This window comes from Petromyzon marinus, chromosome 50 (assembly GCF_048934315.1).
Source record: "Petromyzon marinus isolate PM22_M1 ecotype Great Lakes invasive population chromosome 50, UKy_Petmar_22M1.pri1.0, whole genome shotgun sequence".
Taxonomy (NCBI): domain Eukaryota; kingdom Metazoa; phylum Chordata; class Hyperoartia; order Petromyzontiformes; family Petromyzontidae; genus Petromyzon; species Petromyzon marinus.
In genome coordinates, this window is record NC_133716.1 from 3,071,928 (window position 1) to 3,094,231 (window position 22,304).

The 22,304-nt window shown below is 51.8% G+C and overlaps 1 protein-coding gene across 1 annotated transcript in view; it reads right to left on the reverse strand.

The window, feature by feature from the left end:
* The window catches only part of LOC116953104 (hemicentin-1-like), a 144,700-nt gene that overhangs the window by 95,409 nt on the left and 26,987 nt on the right, over positions 1 to 22,304 (reverse strand). Inside the window, exons 5-14 of the mRNA XM_076074757.1 lie at positions 15,356 to 15,527; positions 14,774 to 14,880; positions 7,865 to 7,985; positions 7,334 to 7,594; positions 6,149 to 6,293; positions 4,570 to 4,691; positions 3,804 to 3,935; positions 3,110 to 3,304; positions 2,097 to 2,238; positions 1,090 to 1,217 (exon numbers count right to left, since the gene is read on the reverse strand). Coding sequence (XP_075930872.1) covers positions 1,090 to 1,217; positions 2,097 to 2,238; positions 3,110 to 3,304; positions 3,804 to 3,935; positions 4,570 to 4,691; positions 6,149 to 6,293; positions 7,334 to 7,594; positions 7,865 to 7,985; positions 14,774 to 14,880; positions 15,356 to 15,527 — 1,525 coding nt within the window. The remainder of the gene's footprint in view (positions 1 to 1,089; positions 1,218 to 2,096; positions 2,239 to 3,109; positions 3,305 to 3,803; positions 3,936 to 4,569; positions 4,692 to 6,148; positions 6,294 to 7,333; positions 7,595 to 7,864; positions 7,986 to 14,773; positions 14,881 to 15,355; positions 15,528 to 22,304) is intronic.

Consider the following 22,304-nt stretch of genomic DNA (forward strand, 5'->3'; position numbering starts at 1 on the left):
ACCACGCTCCAACTTGATCAGTTTTTCCGAGATCCGACGAGATTGGGCACTTCCAGGGTGATTTGGTCTCGGCCCCGTGATGGGTGTAATGGAACATCCAAGACGTAAACATTTTACAGCTGGCCTGTCGTGAGAATTGTTCACATCTGCACTCTGCTCAAAGGTTTAATCGAAGGAGGCGATGCTCACCGCGCACGCCCAGGTGGTGTTGCGATCACGCTCGCGGCCAACGCCTCTCGATGGAGGACGTGAGCACAAGTCAAGAAAATGGCGAGATTAATGTTGAACCACCAACAGCACCGCCGCCACTGCCGCCACCGCCATGGTGATTGCCGTTGTTGTTTTATTTTTTTCCTGCTGTTGGCATGCGGCTGTTATTGGCCCGGATCGTCAGCTGTGCTTCAGCCAAACTGTGCGCCAATGGCGCGGCGGAAACTTTAGTAATTGCAGCGCCCCTAATTGCACCAGCAGAGAGAAGCCAGCGGGGCGACTGATCGAGGCCGCCAATGAGCTGTGATGGGCGACCCTTTCACTCCACACGAAGAAGTCAAAGCGAGCGATGGGCGCTACCACCAGCGCGCCCACCCGCCAGCCCACCTGGGAACCGCGTCCCTGAGTTCCACATTGCCTTGTGCGACGATTGATGCGTTGGTATCCCTTAAGTCCAGCGCGAAGAAGTATGGCTAAATAGCCCATGCAATCAAACGCGACAAGAGGGATGCCCTCATCCAGCACTGGATTGACAAGAGGACCGTACTTGTCAAACAAAACGAACAGGCCGCTGTGTGTCGGCGTCATGGTCTAAATCAATCTAATTCGAAAATTGCGATCATCGCCCCCTCCACTGGCAGGCGAATGCCCACCTGCAGGCCAGGGTGCTGAGTCACCTGGTGCCACACAGGGACAGATGCCACAGTGGGGAGGAGGGGGGGCAGGGTGCCCCTTTGAAATGTCTGAGATGAGATGTGCGATCTAAGTTGCCCTGAGATGCCCCGGCATAAGAACACCGCGGTTCACGCCACCAAGCCAGCTGACCGTCGCGAGCGCCCCGCGGGGGCGGAGATCCGCCGTGCGCGTGCCCCTGCTCACCTGTGTAGGTGAGCACGGCGGTCTGGCTATGCGTCCCGGCACGGTTCCTTGCCGTGCAGGTGTAGGAGCCGGCGTCGAGCCGCGCCGCTGCCCTGAGGAGCAGCGTGCCATCCGACAGCACCGAGCGCCTGCGGGGAGCCGGCGGGCACGCACACACGCGCCGCTGCGGGATTAGCGGCTCACAATCCCGGGCCTCGCGGCTCACAATCCCGGGCCCCGCGGCTCACAATCCTGGGCCCCACGGCTCACAATCCTGGGCCCCGCGGCTCACAATCCCGGGCCCCACGGCTCACAATCCAGGGCCCCACGGCTCACAATCCTGGGCCCCACGGCTCACAATCCTGGGCCCCGCGGCTCACAATCCCGGGCCCCGTGGCTCGCAATGCGGGATCTGCAAGCTGCGATTATTCACAGCTGGAACTTAGTAGAGAAGGACAACAGCATAATTGAGGTGGCGTTTTTTTCGTGCAATTTATAAGCAGAATAAGAATCGGAAAACGTATTCATACTGGAGGAATCCGATGAGCTATAAAGCTCTTTCTTTAACAGATAACTGGCTGCACCATGCAGTTGTTAACCATGGAGAGCCCCACTGAGTCTCAAGACTCATACTCAGGAGGGCCTTACCAAGTTACCATAGAGGGGAGTGGCGATTGATACATGTTTCCCAATTTAAAAATATGTGGTATAATTTCGCAAATTTGGCATATTTGGACCAATGACGTCGTGAATTATGCCATGGGATCACCAAGATCCGCCGTGAAGCAGACGGAGCGCACTTCATGGTTTACGCACACACTGGAGGAATGTTAACCGGGGTGGCCTGCCGGATTCGAACGAAGAAACCTCTGTAGGATCACTTCGCTGGCGCCACCGCCGGTACTCGTCGGGGATAAGCGAGTGCGGGGAGGGGGGCGGCTTCTGTAGCGCGAGGGCTGGGGGGGGGGGGGCCCTCTCTCCACACCCATTCCATCTGCAGCAGAGGGCAGCGAACCGGCACGGCGCACCTGGCAGAGTCGACGACGTCGGCGTCTCCGTGCGCCCACGTGACCGCCGGGGCCGGGTGTCCCGCCGCCCGGCACGCCACCCGCACCTCGGCGCCCGCCACGAACGTCTGGGAGGGAGGCGACACGGCCGCCCTGGGGAGGTCTGCGGGGCGGCCGGGCCGGTGCGGAGGAGAGGGGGCGCAGGGGGCGCAGGGGGTTACCGGGGAGCATCGGCGCTCACCGACGCCAGGGAACCGGGCCATGCCGTTCCGGCGTACGTCTCAGTATCCCAGTTGCGTAAGATTGAAAATAAATGTTTTTTTGATTGACATTTTTCAGGAGGGTTGTGCCAAGTTTTTTTCAGTAAGGGGGCAATGTTGCTGCCATGTGTGTCAAATGTGTCACTGGTGTAATCTGTAAACATGCCCACTAGGGAGACAAAGGCGGCCGGGCGTGGTTTTGGCCACCCACCGCCTCGTGTGCCATTCCGGCCTTCATAGGTGCTCGCAAACACCACTTGCCCCAATGGTGTGTTAAGGCTACACGAGGGATCTTTGTCTTTGTTCTATTTAAGAAATGTGCAGGTAACTTCTCAAAATCGGGGTGTTTGACGAATACCGGTCACATTGTAAGGATTACTCTTTGGTTCTTTCGGTAAAGTTATGGAGGTATAAAATAAAATAAATCACGACGTTTCGGGCACAACACAAGCGTCCATCATCAGGTGGGAAAGCTGCTTATTTTCTACCTACGTGATTTTACCGAAAGAACCAACGTGTATGGATTCCTGAAGTTACTAAAGCTTCAAATCTAGATTGTCAGGATTGTTTTTTTCTTTTGGAAGAAACCAGAGGACCTGGAGGAAACCTTTGCGGAACAGGGGGGAGAAGACACAACTTCTACGCAGAAAGGGCACCCAAGTGGGGAATTTCCCCAAGCCCTTCTTGCCGCGCGAGGCACGCGAGACATTGCCGCCGTGCCACCCTGGTGCAACCCGGAGGTGGCAACGCCATCGCCGCGCAAAACCCTCTGACCGTCGAGGTGGAGCCACACGGACGCGGTGCTGGCCCCGCCGCGGTTGGACGCGGTGCAGTCGTAGCGGCCGGCGTCCCCGCGTCGAGCGTCACGGATCTGCAGCGTCGCTCGTCTCCCCGCGCTGCTGTCCGGCGACGGCGAGCGGCCGCGTCCGCCCAGGAGCGCCAGGGCGTCGACGGGGTGCGGCGGCGTTCCTGCGTGGGGAATTGGCGAAGCCCCGTCATATCCCGCCGTGCTGGCCGCGTCAAGCTATGAGGTGTACTGCCGGCGGTTTAGAGTTCACGGGTTGTTGTGAGGAGTCACGTGACGAGCGTCGGTCGAGCGCTGGTGAGCGCGTGACGAGAGATGGGCCGACGTGAGGTGCTGCAAGCCGGGTTTGTTTATGGCGCCGACGTTCACGACGTTCGTGGCCGCGCTTAAAGTCGATGTTAAAAGGTTTTGTTACGAGACCATACCCGAGTGAGTTCACTTGGCTGTACGAGTCGGTGAGGTGCCGTGGAGTGGAGAATCGAATTCACATTTCAGGTCCCTCTTCGGTGGTCATGCCGATTGTTTAATTGTGTGAGGATTTGCGAATGGCTGCGGGAGGATGACGACGATGACAATGATGATAATGACGACGATGATGACAATGATGATGATGACGAAGATGAATATGAGCGGTGGCAGCGTCATCGTCATGAACCTGCTCACCTCGATGTGCCACGTGCCGCGTCCACGTCACGTTGTAGCTCACATCTTGACCCCCGACGCGGCAAGAGAGCGTCGCCGTCTCGCCGGGAGCAACCGTCACGTTGCCGAGGGCCCGAACCTCCGGGGCCGGCTCTGCTCACCGCACAAAGGAGCCCGGCAAAAACACAAAATAGCGATTGCTGCGCGTTCGAATAGTTTTGCGTCGAACCGGGACACGTTTGTCATGGCGAGCGGAGTCCTCGCTTATGAACATTCGACGGAGTTTGCGTCAAGAAAGCCTGAACAGCCTCGGGGAAACAGACAGCAGTGAGAGTTCGGCAACTGAACCTGCTGCACTGCCTACCAACCCCTCCTTCATGGTTATGTTTGTCGGCGTGAGTCTCCAAAACGTCGACAAAGCGGTTCCCTGCTCAAGTGAGCACTGAGGAGGTGCTCGTCTCTCTTTTACAGCCGACGAGGCCAGTGGTGGAAATTCCACATTACTATGACGGGGGGGGGGGGGGAAAGTCTTCCCGTTGAGCAACCACCGTTGATTTTCTCAAAGCGGTGCCAATTCTACCGACCGTGGCGGGATTGATGGGGCTGCGTCAACCCCCCAACCGGAATGCGCGACCCCGAAATATCGGGGCGCGCCAATCCCATCCCCGTCTGCTCGAGATCACGAGCGGATTATTTTGTCTGAGCGACTCTCGGAGGGAGGCAACACGGCCGCCCTGGGGAGGAGGCGGTGTGTGGGGGCGGGGTGGGGGGGGGTCGAGTCGCTGACCGGTGATCTGCAGGTAGGTGGCGGCGTGTCCGGCCCCGGCCTGGCTCACGGCCACGCACTCGTAGCGGCCCTCGTCGCGCGCCGTCGCCTTGCCGATCTCCCAGCTCGCGCTGCCGGACTCCCTGCACACGCGCGCGGTGGCGGCAAGGGCGGCAGCGGCGGTCGCATCAACGATAATAATTACACGGCGGAGCACAGTCACATTGGGGGCGTCCATTTGACACTCTTCGGAGCGAGGCTCTCGCGAAGATGCGAGGCTGCGCGGACACACGGCCCGCGATCACGTTAAAGTAAGGTGGGGGGGGGGGGGGGCGGCGGGGGGCGGCGATTGCCACATCTGATTCCAATCAAGTAATTTGTGATGTCGTTTTGTCGATCAAGCAAATTTGGGCCGCGACGCCGCCACACGATGGCCTACTCTCGTTTCGAACGGCATCGAGGAATCTTTTGTAACTGTCATCGCGACGGTGACGTCCGCTGTGATATGGACGGTGCATTATACTCTGCGGTTAATACACCGGCAGCAGTAACCAGGGCTTCCTGCCGGGTTAAACAGGACGGCAAAAGCAGGGCGCATAGGCTGAGGAACATAGATGTACAGTACAACTGGACATCTCTGCACTGCTCCGCGCTGCCCACGACCATGCCCCACAGCGGCAGCCTATACCATCTCGATTTGAATCTTGATTTGAAGCTTTCGTGACTGCAGGAATCCATACTCTTTGGTTCTTTCGGTAAAGTCACGTAGGTAGAAAAATGAAATAAAATGAAACAAAAAATAACAAATCACGACGTTTCGATCGCAACACAAGCGGTCATCCTCAGGCGGGAAAAAATAATCCAGCAGTGGAACTGCTGAACCAGCGAGAGAGCTGCTACAACAAGAGGTTATTTATGTGTTTGAGGGGGGGTATGTAGCCCAAGGGCAAACATAAAAGCCTATACCATATAAGTACCGTCGTACTTTAAAACGATTTGATGCGGCGACCTTCGCAAATATTTAAAAGAATCCGACATTAAGGGCTAGGTATTGCAAGGTCGCTGACCTTACGCAGGCGATTGCTTTCACAGGCTGACATATGGAGGCAGCGGTTTATGTGGACATGGGGGGAGGAGGTTGCGTTGGGCTGTAAACTCTGAGCGTGAACGCAGCCGCGAAGCATCAACCGCCTTGGCTATCTCTGCGACGGCAGCAGCCGGTACAAATGTGCTTCGAATAAACAAGTTGTCTGCAATAAAAGGTCCCGAATTTATCCCCGAGAGCCCCGTTAAGTCCCAAGACTCACTCTCGGCATGGCTGATTTGATTTGAGGCTCGCCTGACTGCACCGTGCTCGAACTGAAGTTTTGATTAAACGAAAGTCCGCATAAAACATTAATAAATAACCGAATTTATAAGTCAATAGAGGCATTCATGAATAAATTGTAAAATGGCAGAAAGGATAAACATTATTGAATGACTGCATGGATAAATAAATTAATGCAATTAAATAATTGAGTGAACAAATTAACGAACAACTAAATGAATTAATAACCACCAAATGAATGAATAAAGGAATGAAATGACGGGGAGCCCCTACTTGAGAAAGTTCTCCCGACCGAGCGGGGCGCCGTTGCGAGTGAAGCGCAGCGTGTAGGGGATGAGCGACTCCACGGAGCAGGTGATGGCGACCGCCTGCAGGTAGAACGCCGCCGTCCACTCGGCCATCCGCACGCGCGGGAGATCTGTTCCACGCAGCACCGGCGGCGAGGTCGGGTAAGGGGTGGAGGGCGGGGGGGGGTCACGGGCAGCGCACGTCACGCGGAACGGACGGCAGGCCCGTTCTAGGACGGACGGCTTGGCGACTCCGCGTTCGGCAGTGGGTTGCGCAAAGCGCGAGATTTTTGTCCGTCGGCTCGAACGGGCGAAACGATGGCGCCCGGCACGTTGAACGCTCGTACGCGTCGCAATTTGTTTGGCCGTGTCGGGTGGTGGGGGGGAAAGTAACGGCACGAATTTTTGTCCGGACCATTACGTGGCCAAACACAAAAAAATACGTCGTGAATCGTAATGTTGGCTGCAAACTCAACGGTGATAACACCGTGGCCTCCATCAGGACAATCTAGAATCGGCGATGCTTTTGGGCAATGGGCCAGTCTTCATAACGCACCTGGATTTTGAAGGTAATCAATGTGCATTCAGCTTTGTAATGAGACAGGTTAAAGTGAACAGATGCTTGTGACCTGATGATCGTGTTTCTTTTCGTCAGTGTGTTGCAAGTCAGTGACGTTTGGGTGACCTCTTTAAATACCCTCAGCAGGACTCGAAGCAAATGTTACGCTCTGCGTGAATTGTCCAATGGAAGGCATTAGCGCAGCACTTAGGATAACTCTGACACCCACGACTGCGTGGGGTTCCGTGGTTGTGCCGCTCTACGTCTCCCCGGTGTGCGTTTGTGTCGTTCCGCGTGCCGTTCGGCACGATGTCCGACGCTTTGCTCTCATAGCACGTGAAGCATATGCAGATGTTATCAGTCGCTCATAGCCCACATGCTGCCGATCTGATTAGTTCCTGTATTGACCATCTTGAGCAGTTGAACGTTCCGCAACTCCTGAAGATGCCTGCAGCAGCATGTGGCGAAAATTTTTAAAGCAGAAATGTTCAGCACGTGGCCTAACCCGCAAGGCCTCACAGCCCTGAGACTCGCCGAGGTCTATCGAGATATCGTAGATGAGCGAGGGTGGACCGGTGACTTCACCGAACTGTGACGTCGTGCAATGCGCACCGGGCACGATGTTAGAGAAAGCCACGCTGGAGTATCGCTGGAAGGAGAATCCGGCCCGATCGACGCCCGACACTCGCACGAAGAACTTCTCGGAGGGCGACACGAACTGCGCCACCCTCCAGATGCCCCAGGGCGCCGTGGCGGCCGGCGCGACGGGCAGGCCCTTGAGTGGGCGCCCGCATGGTGTCAGCAGCTCGACGCGCTCGGCGCGGCCCGGCACGCGCAGCCCCGTCACGTTCAGCAGCATGTGCGTCGGCAGGCCTGCGGTGGGGGGGGGGGGCGCAGGGTGCATGGGTCACTCATGCAGGAATCCTGACCAACCAACGGTGATGCCAATTGTGCCTGGGAACCAACTTGGAGAGATGGAGGACTGAGATCAGCTCGTGCGCTCTGTGAATCACTCCTTGCGCACCACTGACTCAGGCACCATCAACAACATTGAGTACCGCCCCCCACCCCCCAGCCACCCACCGCCTTCACGCTTCTCTGTGCAGGGATGCCAGGAGTCGATCTCAAGCAAAGGGTCGGTACCTAGGACGGGCCGTCGCTCCGTGCGGCCGTAGTCATCGGTGGCCGTGCGGGAGAAGCCGGCGTGGAAATCGATGGTGCTCAGCCCCGTGACGCGGACCGAGTGGCGCCCGGAGCTTGTGATCTGTAGACAGAAAATAAAACCTAAAAATCTAACTAAAAGCAAAAGTGCAGCATGCCATGTAAAAAAAAAAGAAAACTGGCTGGGAAATTCCACGTCTTGTTGCACAAAGAGAGCAAGCAGAGCTTGAGCATGGGGATAGGGGATCTGAACGATAGGGGATATGAACGATAGGTGATATGACTGATAGGGGATATGAACGATAGGGGATATGAACGATAGGGGATATGAACGATAGGTGATATGAACGATAGGTGATATGAATGATAGGGGATATGAACGATAGGGGATATGAACGATAGGTGATATGAATGATAGGGGATATGAACGATAGGTGATATGAACGATAGCGGATATGAACGATAGGGGATATGAACGATAGGCTCCACTGGCTGTGAACGGAGCGCCAGTTCGGCTGCAGTTGTCACGGCCCTCTCATCACAGCAGGCATCCCCATTCACGAGGAGCCATCCCTGCCGACCGAGAGGCGCCCGGGCCAGACTGCAGATCGCGATCAGTGCATGCCCCCACTGCACCTGCAGCCACATCGACGATGGTCATCAATTTCGCCGGCGTCCAACAACTGCGGCCTTTGTTGACCGTCACCGTCGCGATGACGGTTACAAATGCGCGCGTCTTTCCCCCGCGGGCTCCAGTGGACTGTGCGGATCGTGCCGGGATTATTTTTCACAGAGATACACGGAGGAAAGCCATGCATCGTCGGTGTGGTTAATAAACCGTGTTTGTCAAAACTTCAACATGCCTCCCACGCTCAAAAGGAAAGTTAATAGGCATCTCTGCCGGCCGCCATGGTTCATTTTCCACATTCCAATGGCAGGGGCCATTCGCTCCAAGGGTTGACAATTGGTAACGTTCCACAAAGTGGTACTCATTGAATTCACCGCAGGAGAGAAGACGGGCCAAATCATTCCCCAACCAGGATTTGAGCTCGCAACCGTCTGTGAGTCGAACGCTGTGCTACAACGCAACTCTCATGCAGACTGGCTGAATATTAACGCAGAAATGTAACTTTACATTTATGACAACAAACACAATAATAAGTCAGCCCTTTGTCAGCCCACTGCTGAAAGCTTAACACACTGTAGGGAGGCCTTAAACCTGCAAGTGGATTGACAAAGGGCTGTAAAAGATGTAAAATATTTGCAAATAAATAATTTAAATAAAGCGTCCGCAGACTTTTTCCAGTAGGGTTTCTGACTTGGGGTTGTGGTCAATTCCTGATTGAACATTCAGAGTGAAATTCAACTTCGAATGGAGTTGAGGCTTCCAGTTATCGTTGCGCGGATTGAAAAAGAAAGCACAATCTGGCAGTTGCTAATCTGCAAGGGAAAGCGATTTTGTGAAATAACACAGAGGCATTGCCTGACCTCGTCACGTGCATTTGGGATGAATTACCTCATCACAGTAGCTGCATCTGAGACCATCCTCTGGATTATGTCTCCTCAAAACGATCATAACTCTTGCCGAATGGAGATTCCAGGAGATGTGAAATCTGTAAATTCCTGGATGTAAGTTATGTTGAAAGCGGGCCCAAAAGAGATATATATTTCATTTTGGGCTTAAGTATTAAAAAGAATGAAGGGCTTCATTGTTGAGAGATGCAAGCTTCGCGGAAGAATCGTGACACTTTTGCCCTTTAAAAAATAATTCCCTGCTGTTTTTTTTTTTAAATAAAATTCCACGTGAGGAATTAGAAACCCGTAAATCTCTTCCTGACGGATTCCAGGAAGCCGCTCCGCGATTTGCCCGCGCAAAGTGTGCAGGGGCACCCAACGAAGAGCAGGATTTTAAAATCCCCCCCCGATGTAATCTTGAGGAACCTCTAGAAAACAATCCGCCCTGATAATAAAAAAATACTTATTACGCTGCGTGACAGATGTCGTATGTTGTAGTACATTTTTAAAAAAGTAGATACGACAAGTGGTATTCGCTTGTGGATGTCGCACCAACCTTTTCAAAAAAATAATTCACGTGATCAATTTTTGTTTTTTTAAGAATAGAAAACCAGGCAGTCATTCGTAAATCAAGACGGCCCGGCATTGGGATGTTTGACCAACTTATTTTTTCCTGGGTATGGGTAAAACTGGATAGCTCAGATAAAACCCACCTCTCAGCCCAAGCCTATACAACACAACGCACTCCCAAGCAGTCTCACATCGAAGCATGGACCGGCTTAAAGCCTGCTTAGCTTCCAAGATCCAACGACATTGGGCATATTCGGCACGTTTAGGCTCGTCGGTTAATTCAAGCGATGTTGGTACTGAACAAAGCGCGACCATCACACCCAGCGACTCACACGAGAGAAACGAGAGCTTTTAGTTGCACATATCCAACGGAGGCCAAGTAAATACAGTATGTGCAGAATCATCCGGGGTTCCAACCAATGCTTCATAAGCATTTCCTATAGATATATATATTTTTTCCCCCTCATGTTTTTTTGTCAGATTGTAATTTTTTTACATAATTTGCAAATATGCTGGCAAAAGGAGACAATGGTCAAAGCCTGATCCAATAGGCCTTCATCCAAAATCAAACGCCCCACCATCCTCCACGTGCACGAATCTTTACAAGTGCCTGTCAAAGTATCGCATTTGAGGAAACACTCCGTTGTTGGCACAGCGAGCAACACTTTGGGGAAGAGTTTGCGTGCGTGCCGATTACGTTCAGCGGCGACGTTTTCTCTCCGGGTAATTTTTCTCTCTCATCAAATTGGCATCGGATTTTTGGAGGGAAAGTTCACATTGGCATGGGCTCATGATAAAGTACGATGTTATAAACTCCCATCACAAAACAACAATAAAACCTATCTACACGATACTCGCAATATTGCAACTGCAGTCAGTGTTTTATTTTATTGTCTTTATTACGCTTGTTCTACCGAAGAAAGCTTCAAAAAATATTTCAGCCGGGTCCTGCCAACTTTCCACAGCAGTGGGCAATGTTGCTGCTGCTGCTGCGTGATCCCAATTGAGTAATTTTCAGGTACATTTTAAGCGTTGGGATCTTTAGCCAATACCGGTGACATTGTTTTGTTTAGCTGTGGCAGAAAACCATGAGGACCCAGAGGAAAGCCATGAAGAACAGGCGGATATCATACAAACTCCACATGGAAAGGACGCCTCCCCCCGAGGAAGGAATTGAACCCAGGGACTCAAGCTGCGAGGCACAAGTGTTACCGCTCTGCCACCTTGTTGTCCGAAGGTTTGAGGCATACTTTGGTGTCGTTTTCGCAAGGTTCAACGTGGTTCGCATCGCTCAATTAGGAAACATCAACAACAAAAAACGAGGGGGCAAAACACGTCAATGCAGCTGTCAGCTCCTCGCGAACATTTCCTGGGTCATTGCCGCGTCGCCGCCGTGATCCGACGCAGATCGTGACCCCGGTTGCCTCTCATAATGCCGTGCCGCAGGCGATGCCCTCTCGCGTAGTGCCGCCCCCTCGGGAGTCCTGGCGGTTTCACTCTGGGGCTCAGCGAGGCCCGCCCAACCTGGCCGCGAAGCCGCCGGCCGCTTGAGCGGGAGAGGACAACCGGTCGGCCGGTGGTGGGGGCCCTGCCCTCTGGCGCCAGTGGAGGGCGTCGGCGCTCGCCGAGATGAACGAGTTGAGGGGCGACGGAACGGCAAGACGAGTAGGTCGGTGCGCTATGAATGAATGGCGTCTGGCACCAAGGCCGTAGTTATAATATTTATTGGGGGGGGGGGGGGACACACGTCCCCCTCCTATATTCAAATATGCTCAAAATGTCCCCCCCCCCCAATATATTGCTATGAAATAGATTTCTGTTTATATGATTGTGGTTATGGTTGTACTTGATTAATCCCTAATCTCTGCCATTACATACAATGAAACAATAAAAGGTAAAAAAAGAAAAAAAACAGAAATGTAATATAATACACTATTAGACATTATTGTAAAAAATAAATAAAAGTCCATCCTAAGTGTTAGTGATTTTTTTTTTATATTTAGGCAGGAAATTCGTTTTCAAATTTAGAATTTTTTCTGGGGGGGGGACCCCCTGGAAGATTTGGTCCCTCTCAATGTTGATTCCATGGCTACGGCCTTGCCTGGCACTTATGGATGGAGTCTTATGTAGGGCACAAAGCCTGGGACAGTGAAATGCAGTATACGGTGCATAAAATATGTAAATTACCGTGGCTGCTACAGATGTTGTGAAAACTGTTTCCAGTATTCCTCACCTTGGAATTTCTCCTCATCGCTCTTCTACTGCTACTTCCATGGTTACTGTTCCCATGAACTTCGCTAACCGATTCCTCCACCCGTGTTGAGGACTCGGTCTTTACCAGACACTGCCCGCGTTATCCAGACTGTGTTCAACCAACACCACCATCATGCTGCAGGTCACAACACTAACTATCCCACCCACTCACTCACCCACTTCAACCACTCACTCACTCAATCCCTCACCCACTAAACCACTCACTCACCCACCGACTCATCCATTCACTCAGTCACCCATTCACTCACCCACCCCCTCACTCACCCACTCACTCACCCACCCACTAACCACACTGCAGGCCAGATCACTTCTCTTTCTGCTTCTTCCCTCAAGCTGCTCCACTTTGGAATTCCCTCCTGCCGTCTATTTTCCCACGTTTCTGACAATGAACTTGCTCAATTCAAGAAACATGTCAACTCTTTTCAATTGCACATCCCATTGTGCTGTTTGTTGCTGGCTGCATGATGTTTTTGGCCTTTGGGCCTTGTGCTCAGCAACGCTAATGAATAAAAAAAATGTACAGCTCAACTTAATCAAACACAAACATCCTCTAGCCCTATAAACTACTCTTTGAGACTGCCGAATGGCAGAGCAAGTTCCGTTACCAAAGGATCATCAAATCCGCCGTAAATGCCAAGTCGTATTACAACTTACGATTCCACCTCAGAGGCTACCGACGTTATGATTGGCAGCACGTAACAGTCCGCTAAGGTTTTCTATCACTGCAATAATAGAATCACTGAATGGGGGAATTTCCCTTTCAAACCCCGCTGGCTTGTAAGACAACATGGTCTTAAGCTGACCCTGTGACCCCTGCTGAACCATAGCGGCTGAGCCCAATGGGAAGCCTGCAAGGAAAATAGAGGGCCTCAAGATTAAAGGCCAAAGGTTAACGACTTCCTTCCGACATCATGAACAGCCGCAAAGGAGATCCTTGCTTTGTTATTTCCAACTCAGAACATTTTTTTTTGCTGTCAAATTATTTTTTTGTTTAAACTAAACTTTGTAAAAGCTACCTATGAACAAATGCACACACTTGATATGACCTGGAGTCTTTTTCCTAAAAAAACCCTCAGTTTTTACAAGGAGTATTTGAAACATTCCAAGCTTGGAATGTTAGGCTAATTGCTTTATAGGTATTCATTTTATTTCATATCATATGAAATTTAAATGAATTAAAACGCAAAAGTGTGTATGCCTTGTATCCATGCCAACCAATAGACCATAGATTTAAAAATGACAAATCACAGCATCCGCTTCGAGTATTACAATAAAAAATAATAAAACATAAATGCAACTCTCTGCCCCAATCCAGAATGTTACATATATTGCTACATTACATAAATTGCACCATCAAATTGACCCAATTATGCCATTTCAGAGACATCGAGGAAGACTGAAAAACAACATTGTAAATGGTAATAGCCTCCCATGTATTTCACGAAAAAAAATGTTTTTGATGACTGAACCAGCCCTGTCCGCCCCCCATCTTTGCCAGGCCACACTTACCATCATGGCGAAGTATGGACAAACCGCCACAACGACTGACTGAGCATAGGGAGACCGATGTCTAGCAGAGGCCAACAGAGTGCTGTGCGTTGTCGTTTTAAAATGTTTTAACACTCGAATGAAAAGGTGAGCTCAATCTCTGGGTAAAAAATATATATATATGCAATCCATAACAGCGATTCTTTTTTTTTAGACAGACGAAATAAATGGCTGACATCAAGTCGGGGCCTGTGATCTAGCACTCGTTTGCAGAGCAGACATCAGACGCCACATTTAACAAGACGTATAATTACGTTGCCTTTGCGCTTCAAAGGCTCTCCCTGTCCCCGAAGGAGGAAAATAGCAGACGAGCGGAGATGACGCGAGCGTTTGAAGTCCACCGAGCTGGGCGGGATGAGCCTGACGGGCGCACGTCACCCATCACGCGTTCGTCTCAGGCCACAGCAAGTGGAGAGGCAGGAGGAGATGGCTTTCGCAGGACGCGTTATTATTATTAACGATGTGCCCGTGTGACTCCTCAGACTCTGCAACTCGAGCTTTTGAAAAGCGTGCACTGGTATGTGTGCACGCTGTCACAAATGAACTGTCCGGCCAAGAATAAAAAGCATTCGCGTTTTCGTCTTCAGATGAGAAATTGGACAGCACTTATTTACACTGGCAACCATTGGTGAGTGATGAAAATTCCACATTTCCACAGCGGAGGCCAGTTTAGTCATAGGATGGCAGCTATGTCTAACGTATATATATATGTATATGGGTGGTGGGGTGGTAGAGGTGGGGTTGTGGAGGTGAGGTGGTGGGGTGGTGGAGGTGGGGTGGTGGTAGAGTGGTGAAGGTAGAATGGTGGTGGTGGGTTGGTGGTAGTGGAGTGGTGGTAGTGGTGGGGTGGTTGGGTGGTGGTGGGGTGGTGGAGTGATGGTGGAGTAGTGGTTTAGTGGTGGTGGAGTGGTGGTTTAGTGGTGGTGGGGTGGTGGTGGTTGGTGGTGGGGTGGCGTTGTTAGCCGGTTGGTGAGCGAGGGGCACCTTGATGGTCCAGAGTCCGGGCGTGGGTAGTTTGACGCTGACAATGAGCGCCGAGTTGGGCAGGTGCAGGAGCTCACTCAGTCCAGTTTCCTGCTTGATCTGCTTGCCTATAAGGGGGGGGAGCACACGTGGATAAATGTAAAGACAAAGATCCCCCATGTAGCCTTATAGACTGTCGTGGCCACGTGCTGTGTTGTGAACATTAAGGGCTGGCACGGCGACTGATGGAGTGGCATGAACAGCCCAGCTCACTCCACCGCTTAGCCACCGAGCAGTATTCTTTCATTATTGTCACCGGCTTAACTCTACCAGCTCAGGACATTCAACTGTGAAACGACAACGAGGCTCCACAAAGGAGCCATAGTATTGAAGTCTGCCACCATGCTTTAAGTGATCCACAGGGAGGGGCCCAAGCAGTGGCAGAGAAGGCCTCCCCCCCCTCCCCTCTCCTCACCCGTGAGAACTTACGGCGCCCGGCGTCAACAGACATCGCCCGACTTCTTCTCGGCGGTAATAACGAGGCTTTGTCCACCCCCGCCCGCCTCCCTCCCAGTCGTCAGCGCCGCCCGCAACCCCGCTTACCGCTCGGGTCCCAGAGTTCCACCTCGGGGGCTGCTCCGCTCAGAGACACGGTGACCTCCCGCAGACTGGGGTCAAAGGGCACGGTCCAGGAGCGGTGGCCCGTCTCCTCGTGGTCGGTGGACAGGAGGTGAACCTTAGAGGCCTGCACGGCCTCTTCCACCCACTTGAGGACCTGCGGAAAGCGAAGCCGCGGGGCGGCGCGTCAACCGCGGCGCTCGTCGGCGAGACCACGGGGGAAGGTCGACCGGAGGGCAGGCGCGGCCGACACCGAGTGGGCCACCGGGAGGACCGACGCTCGGCCGACACGTGGTTTAGGGGTTTAACACGCAGCAGCAGCAGTAGTAGGAAGGAGGCTTTCGCAACTGACACGGCCAATTAGTAAAGGGTCTGTCCCGTAAACAAAACGTGCCCGATTAGTTACTCGTTCAGCAACGCCGGTGTGTTGGGAGAGTTAACGCTAATCTTTACAATTTGAGGACGACGTTTCGCTGGTGACTAGAGCCAGCTTCATCAGGCGAAGTGCTAGAATTGTGAAGAAGCCCTTCCTGTTTTGGTCTTGCGGTGAGGCCCTGCACCACCACACGTCCTTTTGGCTCCAACCAAGTTGAATAACTGCGCTCACCCCCCCCCCCCATACCACCCTCCCCACACCCCGCCACACACCCCCCTACACACCCCCACACACACCCCTCCACCCTCCCCACACCCCCCACCCGCACACACCCCCCCACGATTCCTCTTGCTTTACTCACCAAGCAAAGCGTCATCACCGAGTTACACTTTTTCTCAGTTTCAAGTTCATTCTGTTTGACCAGGGTGAGAACTCAAGAGACCAGGAGAGACTAATTTGCAAGATATTAACTTGCCTCAAGATACATTAGCTTAAGGCTCCTTCTTGGGGATGTTTGCCCGTAACTTTTGGCATTCCCCCTCCACACCACGCCCCCCAAAAAATAGATCACGGTCCTCAAATATGAAACCGCATTACCAGCGCGAAATTTCCATAATTACAAATCCCCCCGTCGGCCGCTTATGTAAAGTGATTAAATTATTGCATAACGCGGGCATGGAGAGACATTCCGAGCCGCAGTGAATCGCGTTCAAAGCGGGGGGAGGGGGACATCCACGCTGACGAGCCACCAACAGAGCTAATCCACGGTTCCACTCGGCCTCACTTAATTGCACGCGATTGCTGACATTTAAAATTAAGGGACGCGTAAATTGGCAAAGGGGGGGGGGGAGGCATCGGTAAATCTCTAATTAATCTTGGCAAGGTACACGCAGGGGGAGCGCCGCAAGCTGAACGCTGGGATCGCCGCACGCGCCCTGGGGTTTGCGTGTATTTATTACTTATTAAATACCCATTTATTTATTGCTTATACTCACAAAGTTGTTGGGCACAGGCGGCCCAGAAGCCCGCAACCTCTAACAGCACTGTCAAAGTTGTAATTGATAAAAAAACGTGTTTTTTTTATTGAAGAGCTATGAAAAAATATGATGGTGGGAATTATAAAGCGTGGCACGAGAAAGAAGCAGACAGAGAAGTGTTGTGTCCTGCAGTGTGGTGAGTGAGTGGTTGAGTGAGTTAGTTGATGTCATAATGAGTGGGTGAATGAGGGATTAGGTTAGTGAGTGAGTGTGCGAGTGAGTGAGTTGATGTCATAATGAGTAGGTGAATGAGGGATTAGGTTAGTGAGTGAGTGGTTGAGTGAGTTAGTTGATGTCATAATGAGTGGGTGAATGAGGGATTAGGTTAGTGAGTGAATGTGCGAGTGAGTGAGTTGATGTCATAATGAGTGGGTGAATGAGAGATTAGGTTAGTGAGTGTGCGAGTGAGTTAGTTGATGTCATAATGAGTGGGTGAATGAGGGATTAGGTTAGTGAGTGTGCGAGTGAGTGAGTTAATGTCATAATGAGTGGGTGAATGAGGGATTAGGTGAGTGAGTGAGTGGTTGAGTGAGTTAGTTGATGTCATAATGAGTGGGTGAATGAGGGATTAGGCTAGTGAGTGAGTGGTTGAGTGAGTGAGTTGATGGCATAATGAGTGGGTGAATGAGGGATTAGGTGAGTGAGTGAGTGTGCGAGTGAGTGAGCACAGTAAGGATGAGCATTGAAAAGCAATTCCAGGTACGATGCACGCGCATAGACTCTAAGCCGTATCCAATTTCAAACGGCTTCGTGTAATGGCCCAATACACGTGGAATCCAAACTGTTGTGATTTGGATAATTCAGAGCAGGTGTAGTTTCGGCCAAGGATGAAGAGGCATCCTCTCAGGCTGTCTGGTATGTCTCCCGAGAAGCCCAGTACAGTACAGGTGGTTTAGGTTTCTTGGTAAATCCACACTTTGATATAACCATGATAAATAACACTACGGGAGAATCTTGATAAAGGGCAGGCCAATTGACTTGCATGGACCAGCGAGTCCCCGTGGGCGTGAGGACACAAAAGGCGTGTGGTTGGGAAAAACTTTTTTTCTCACTTAAAATAATTAACCTGGATTTGTCCGGCATCTCGTCTGATGAGGCATCACGTGAGATGGGCCATCACACGAGTTACTGGTGGCCAGACCAAGACTGCTGACTCACTATATAACCTTATAAGCCAGTATAATACTGGTAGGAACCTCCTGGTTACACCAGCCCACAGGGGATTATTGTGTCCGTCCGTCCGTTGTGCATCCAAAAATGGGAGGGGTGGGGCTGGGTGGAGAGGGGAGGGTAGGGAGGGGCTGGGTGGGGAGGGGAGGGTGGGGAGGGGCTGGGTGGGGAGGGTGGGGAGGGGCTGGGTGGGGAGGGTGGGGAGGGGCCGGGTGGGGAGGGTGGGGCTGGGTGGGGAGGGGCTGGTCACCCCGTGGTGCCCTTATAAAACTCAACGTTTCACCTACTCACGCCGGCTTGTGCCCGCCCTCACAGTCGGGCATATTTGCGGAATACACCACGTGGTGCGGCCGTTGACCCTGGCCATTGACCGAGCAACCCAACGTTCCTACCAGCTCCCTCCGCAGGAATCTGTTCATGGACAGCTGCCCAGTTCTAACCTAGAATCTCAACGGTGTTGGCTCAATGTTCTAACCTAAGAAACACCTGGTCACCCCCCTCTATGTGTTGTTGGTGTCTCGCGATGGCCCTGAATAGCATTGTGGTTCAACTCCAAGTTTCAGCACTAGGAAAGCTGGCTTGGGTTTTCCAAATTGTCAATTTCCAGGTGCAATTGGGGTCAAATAGCATTTATGCTAATACTGCCACACCACAGCTGGCTTCGAGCAGCTGGCATGCGCTATGTGGAAAATCCGTGTCAGATCACGGTATACATGGAATTGGAGTTGACCTACACTTAACTTCCAGCACATGTTCAGGATTAAAATATACAACGGGCACAAGCTGGTACAAATTATATTTAAGAGGGTATTAAACAGTCGTTTTGTTATGTGGATAGGCTCGTCTCATCATAGGAATGAGGAATTCCCACCACCGGCGCAGGGCTGTAAACAGGAGAAAAGCATCGCCTCTGTTCCCATTTGAACAGAAAATCACTTCGACTTACTTATTATACCTAAAATGGAAACATTAACCCAATATGATGCATAATTATCCATCATTGTGAAATATCGTTTTGAATATTTAAGAATAATTAATTTGCAGACATTTGTCTCTCCAAAGGCCTCCCCACACCAAGTGAGTGGTGACCCAATGGTTAGCACACTACAGTATGAACCTGGCGCCCAGAGTCCGTATTCCCAGCCACAGCAGATATCAGTGGCACCAATCCTGGGCCCCCGACTTCACGGACCTGCACTGACGTGATTGTTCATGGTATATGACATTGTTAACCTAAATTGTCGGTACTTTTGCAATTCCATATTATCTTGTTATGACTGCAAGTATAGACTGTGGCAATTTACCGATAATTTGTTTATATGTGTCATTTCAGTTTCATGTTAAGCTAAATATAATTAGAGTTAATGTACATAAGTTGGGCCACGTGTTTATTTTTACCATGAATTGCCGCTGGAAAGTTTTCTTTAGGCTTTTTAAGGTCCTGGGAATTAAAACATTTACTAATAACAGAAATTAACATACTCAATGAGGAAATGAACACATGAAACTGTCACGTGATAGCCAAAGCGACATTTTACATTGTCTGAAATGGATGAAGCCAATCAAATCAAAACCAAATTTTACGTGACAGGGTTTTTTTGGAGGCATCAGTGTGACCAGGCTGAGATAATCTCCTGGCTACACCTGACCATTGGTGACCTGGCTGAGATCATCTCCGGGTTACACCTGACCAGTGGCGACCAGCTTGAGACTAGCTACACCTGGGGACCCAGTTTAATCACGGGCGCCTGCCCAGAACTAAACTCAGGATCTCAGCAGCAGTTCCGGCTCAGTTCTCTGACCTTGAGGAGGTGGCCACGTGGCCACCTCCACCTTTATGTTGCTCACTTTGTTAATTTTAAAAATTTCCACGTGTTGGTCAGGTATGAATAACCAACGTGAGAAGCGCAAATAAGTGTTATGCAATGCAGCTTGGATGTATAAACCACGTGACTGACTGCACCTCAAGACGTACATAATAGAGGGTTTTTGGGTCGCGAAAGCCTACGTGTTAAACCATACGGTTTACCCGTATTCTTGTACAGGGAAATTGAGTAAAATATTTTTTGGGCTATGAATTTGTGTTTCTACCTTGTGATGGGACTTTGTAGGATGAACTTTGAGATTTATAAGGGCACGGGGTTACCGACAAGATCTGAATTGGTCTGTAATACGGTAGGGCACTGATAAGGGGTTAACAGATATGGAATAGGTGGGGCATGAGGAGCAATTGTGGATGGGAGGCAGCGTGAGATCTGTCGTGACACCGGCCTAACCTTGCAGGAGGCCTAACTCTACAGTGCAGTGACACGTGGGCACCCCTACGGTTGGCGCAACGGGTCTTCATCGTTTACTCATTTACAATGATGACGATGATGGAGCGAGCAATCCAGGTGGAGGTTACAAGGTGAGAGCTAGAGGAGATTAAAGTATGGGAAGGGTTCAACAATACAACACAAATACAGAAACAGTACACACAGCAGCAACACTTTCAATTTTCGTTGGAAAGAATTTCATAAATAAAATAAAGTCAAAGTTACTTCCTGCTCAAACGAACATTGGGTCAGTGCTTGTCTCCTTTTCTGAACCCTGAGCCAGTGGTGGAAATTCCTCATTCCCATGGCCGTGGTGAGTTTATCCATAAGACAACCAACTATTGACTTCCCCACAAAGTGGTTTGCGTTTTATCGACCTCGGAGGGATAATGGGCCGAGACAACTCCCAGGCAGGATGTGAACTCACAACCCTCTGATTGCGAGCAGCTCACCCTACCACTGAGCTGCCTGGCCAATGAAACCATCTGCACCATCGATGCATCTGTAAACTGGCCGGGCTCCCTCGCTTTGTGCGCCTCCAGCCAACGTCAGCCACTGCCACCACCGCCACCGCCTCGCTCTCTCCCAGTCAGCCCCAGCTCAGCCGGCTCTTTGAGCCAAAGTGGCCCCAGCTGGTGGGGTCATTGACTCCAGTATCCGATCAATGCGTCGCCTATCCCTGCTGCGTGCTAAGGCCCCTAGGTGCACGAGTCTCGGGAAAATCCCCCAGGGAACCCGCCCCTGTTGCTTCAGGGTCTTTGTTTTCCCAAACACGCCAGGCTTGCTGCTGCTGCTGCTGAAATGACGGTGCTTCCACTGCCCTGACTGCCGGTGCCACACTCGATCGACCAGAGTAGCCACCTCCAATCCTTGGGATCACCCCCCCCCCCCCCCCGCCTCTCTCTTTCCCACTTCCCCAACTCCCAATCTGGCAAAGCGGCCCAGTTGATGGAGTTCGCTGCCCTGAGCGGGTCTTCTTGGAAGCTGGCTTTGTTACTCGGTGGCATTTTGATGAAGGGAAAACCCCGAGCCCTCTACTCTCGCTTCCTCCTTCATAAGCCCCCCCCCCCCCCCGCCTCTGCCGTGCACCCTTTCCTGAGCCCCAACTCCGTGGCACGTTAGCCGTGGGCGAGCGGTGCGCCCAGGGGGATTTACACGGCCTCGCAGAGCGATATAACAGCGGGCGCTGATGATGGAGGGTGGAGGTTCAAGCTACGAGGCTCCATCTGGGGGCATTCGTGCCCGGGCTTGTTAGACGATGATCGGTAAACCAGTTATCGTTTTCTAGAGACGGTTCCAAAAGTCAGGAATCGGTAATCGAATTCCAGGGGGATGTTAATAACGAATGCACTGATTGACACGCATGACCTGCCAATCAACCAACTGTGGTGAACCCATTAATGCTGTGAGTGGGCTTTGGCCAGGACGCGCCGTGGCTGGAATAGATGGTGGACAACGGCGGAGGAGATTGAGCGATGAAATCGGTTCAGGTGCAAGTGCTTGGTGTATCGCAGTCTCGTGAGAGGGTAGTGGTGCTGCAGTGGGGGTGATCTTCATCCAACAGTGGATTGATCGTGGCTGACATGATGATAAAAGACCTACGTCTCTGCGATCACATGCTCAGCAGCATGAGTCTGTTCAATGCTCACAGACGGGGGTTGATCTTTACACATGTTTGGCTTTCCGTAAAGTCAGCAGGGCTTTGCGCGGATAAATTTACAGGCGTAATCGCGAGACATAACTTACGGGCGCGCAAGCGCACACGACGACAAGCTTGCCTCGCCGACCACGCGCGGCATTGCCATGCGAGCTTCGCAAAATCCCAAACACATTTGGCAGCCGCACGGAACGAAGAACAAATCCCAGCAGAACATTTTGTCTTCGTCTGGAAACTTCCCAACCCCCCCCCCCCCCCTCTACGGGCGCGTGCTGCTGCCCGACAGCTGAACGCCACCGCCACCACCGACGCTGTTGCTGCTTTCTTTGGTCGCCGGTGTTTATGCGCGCGTGAAAATAAACACTTGCTCTGATTAACC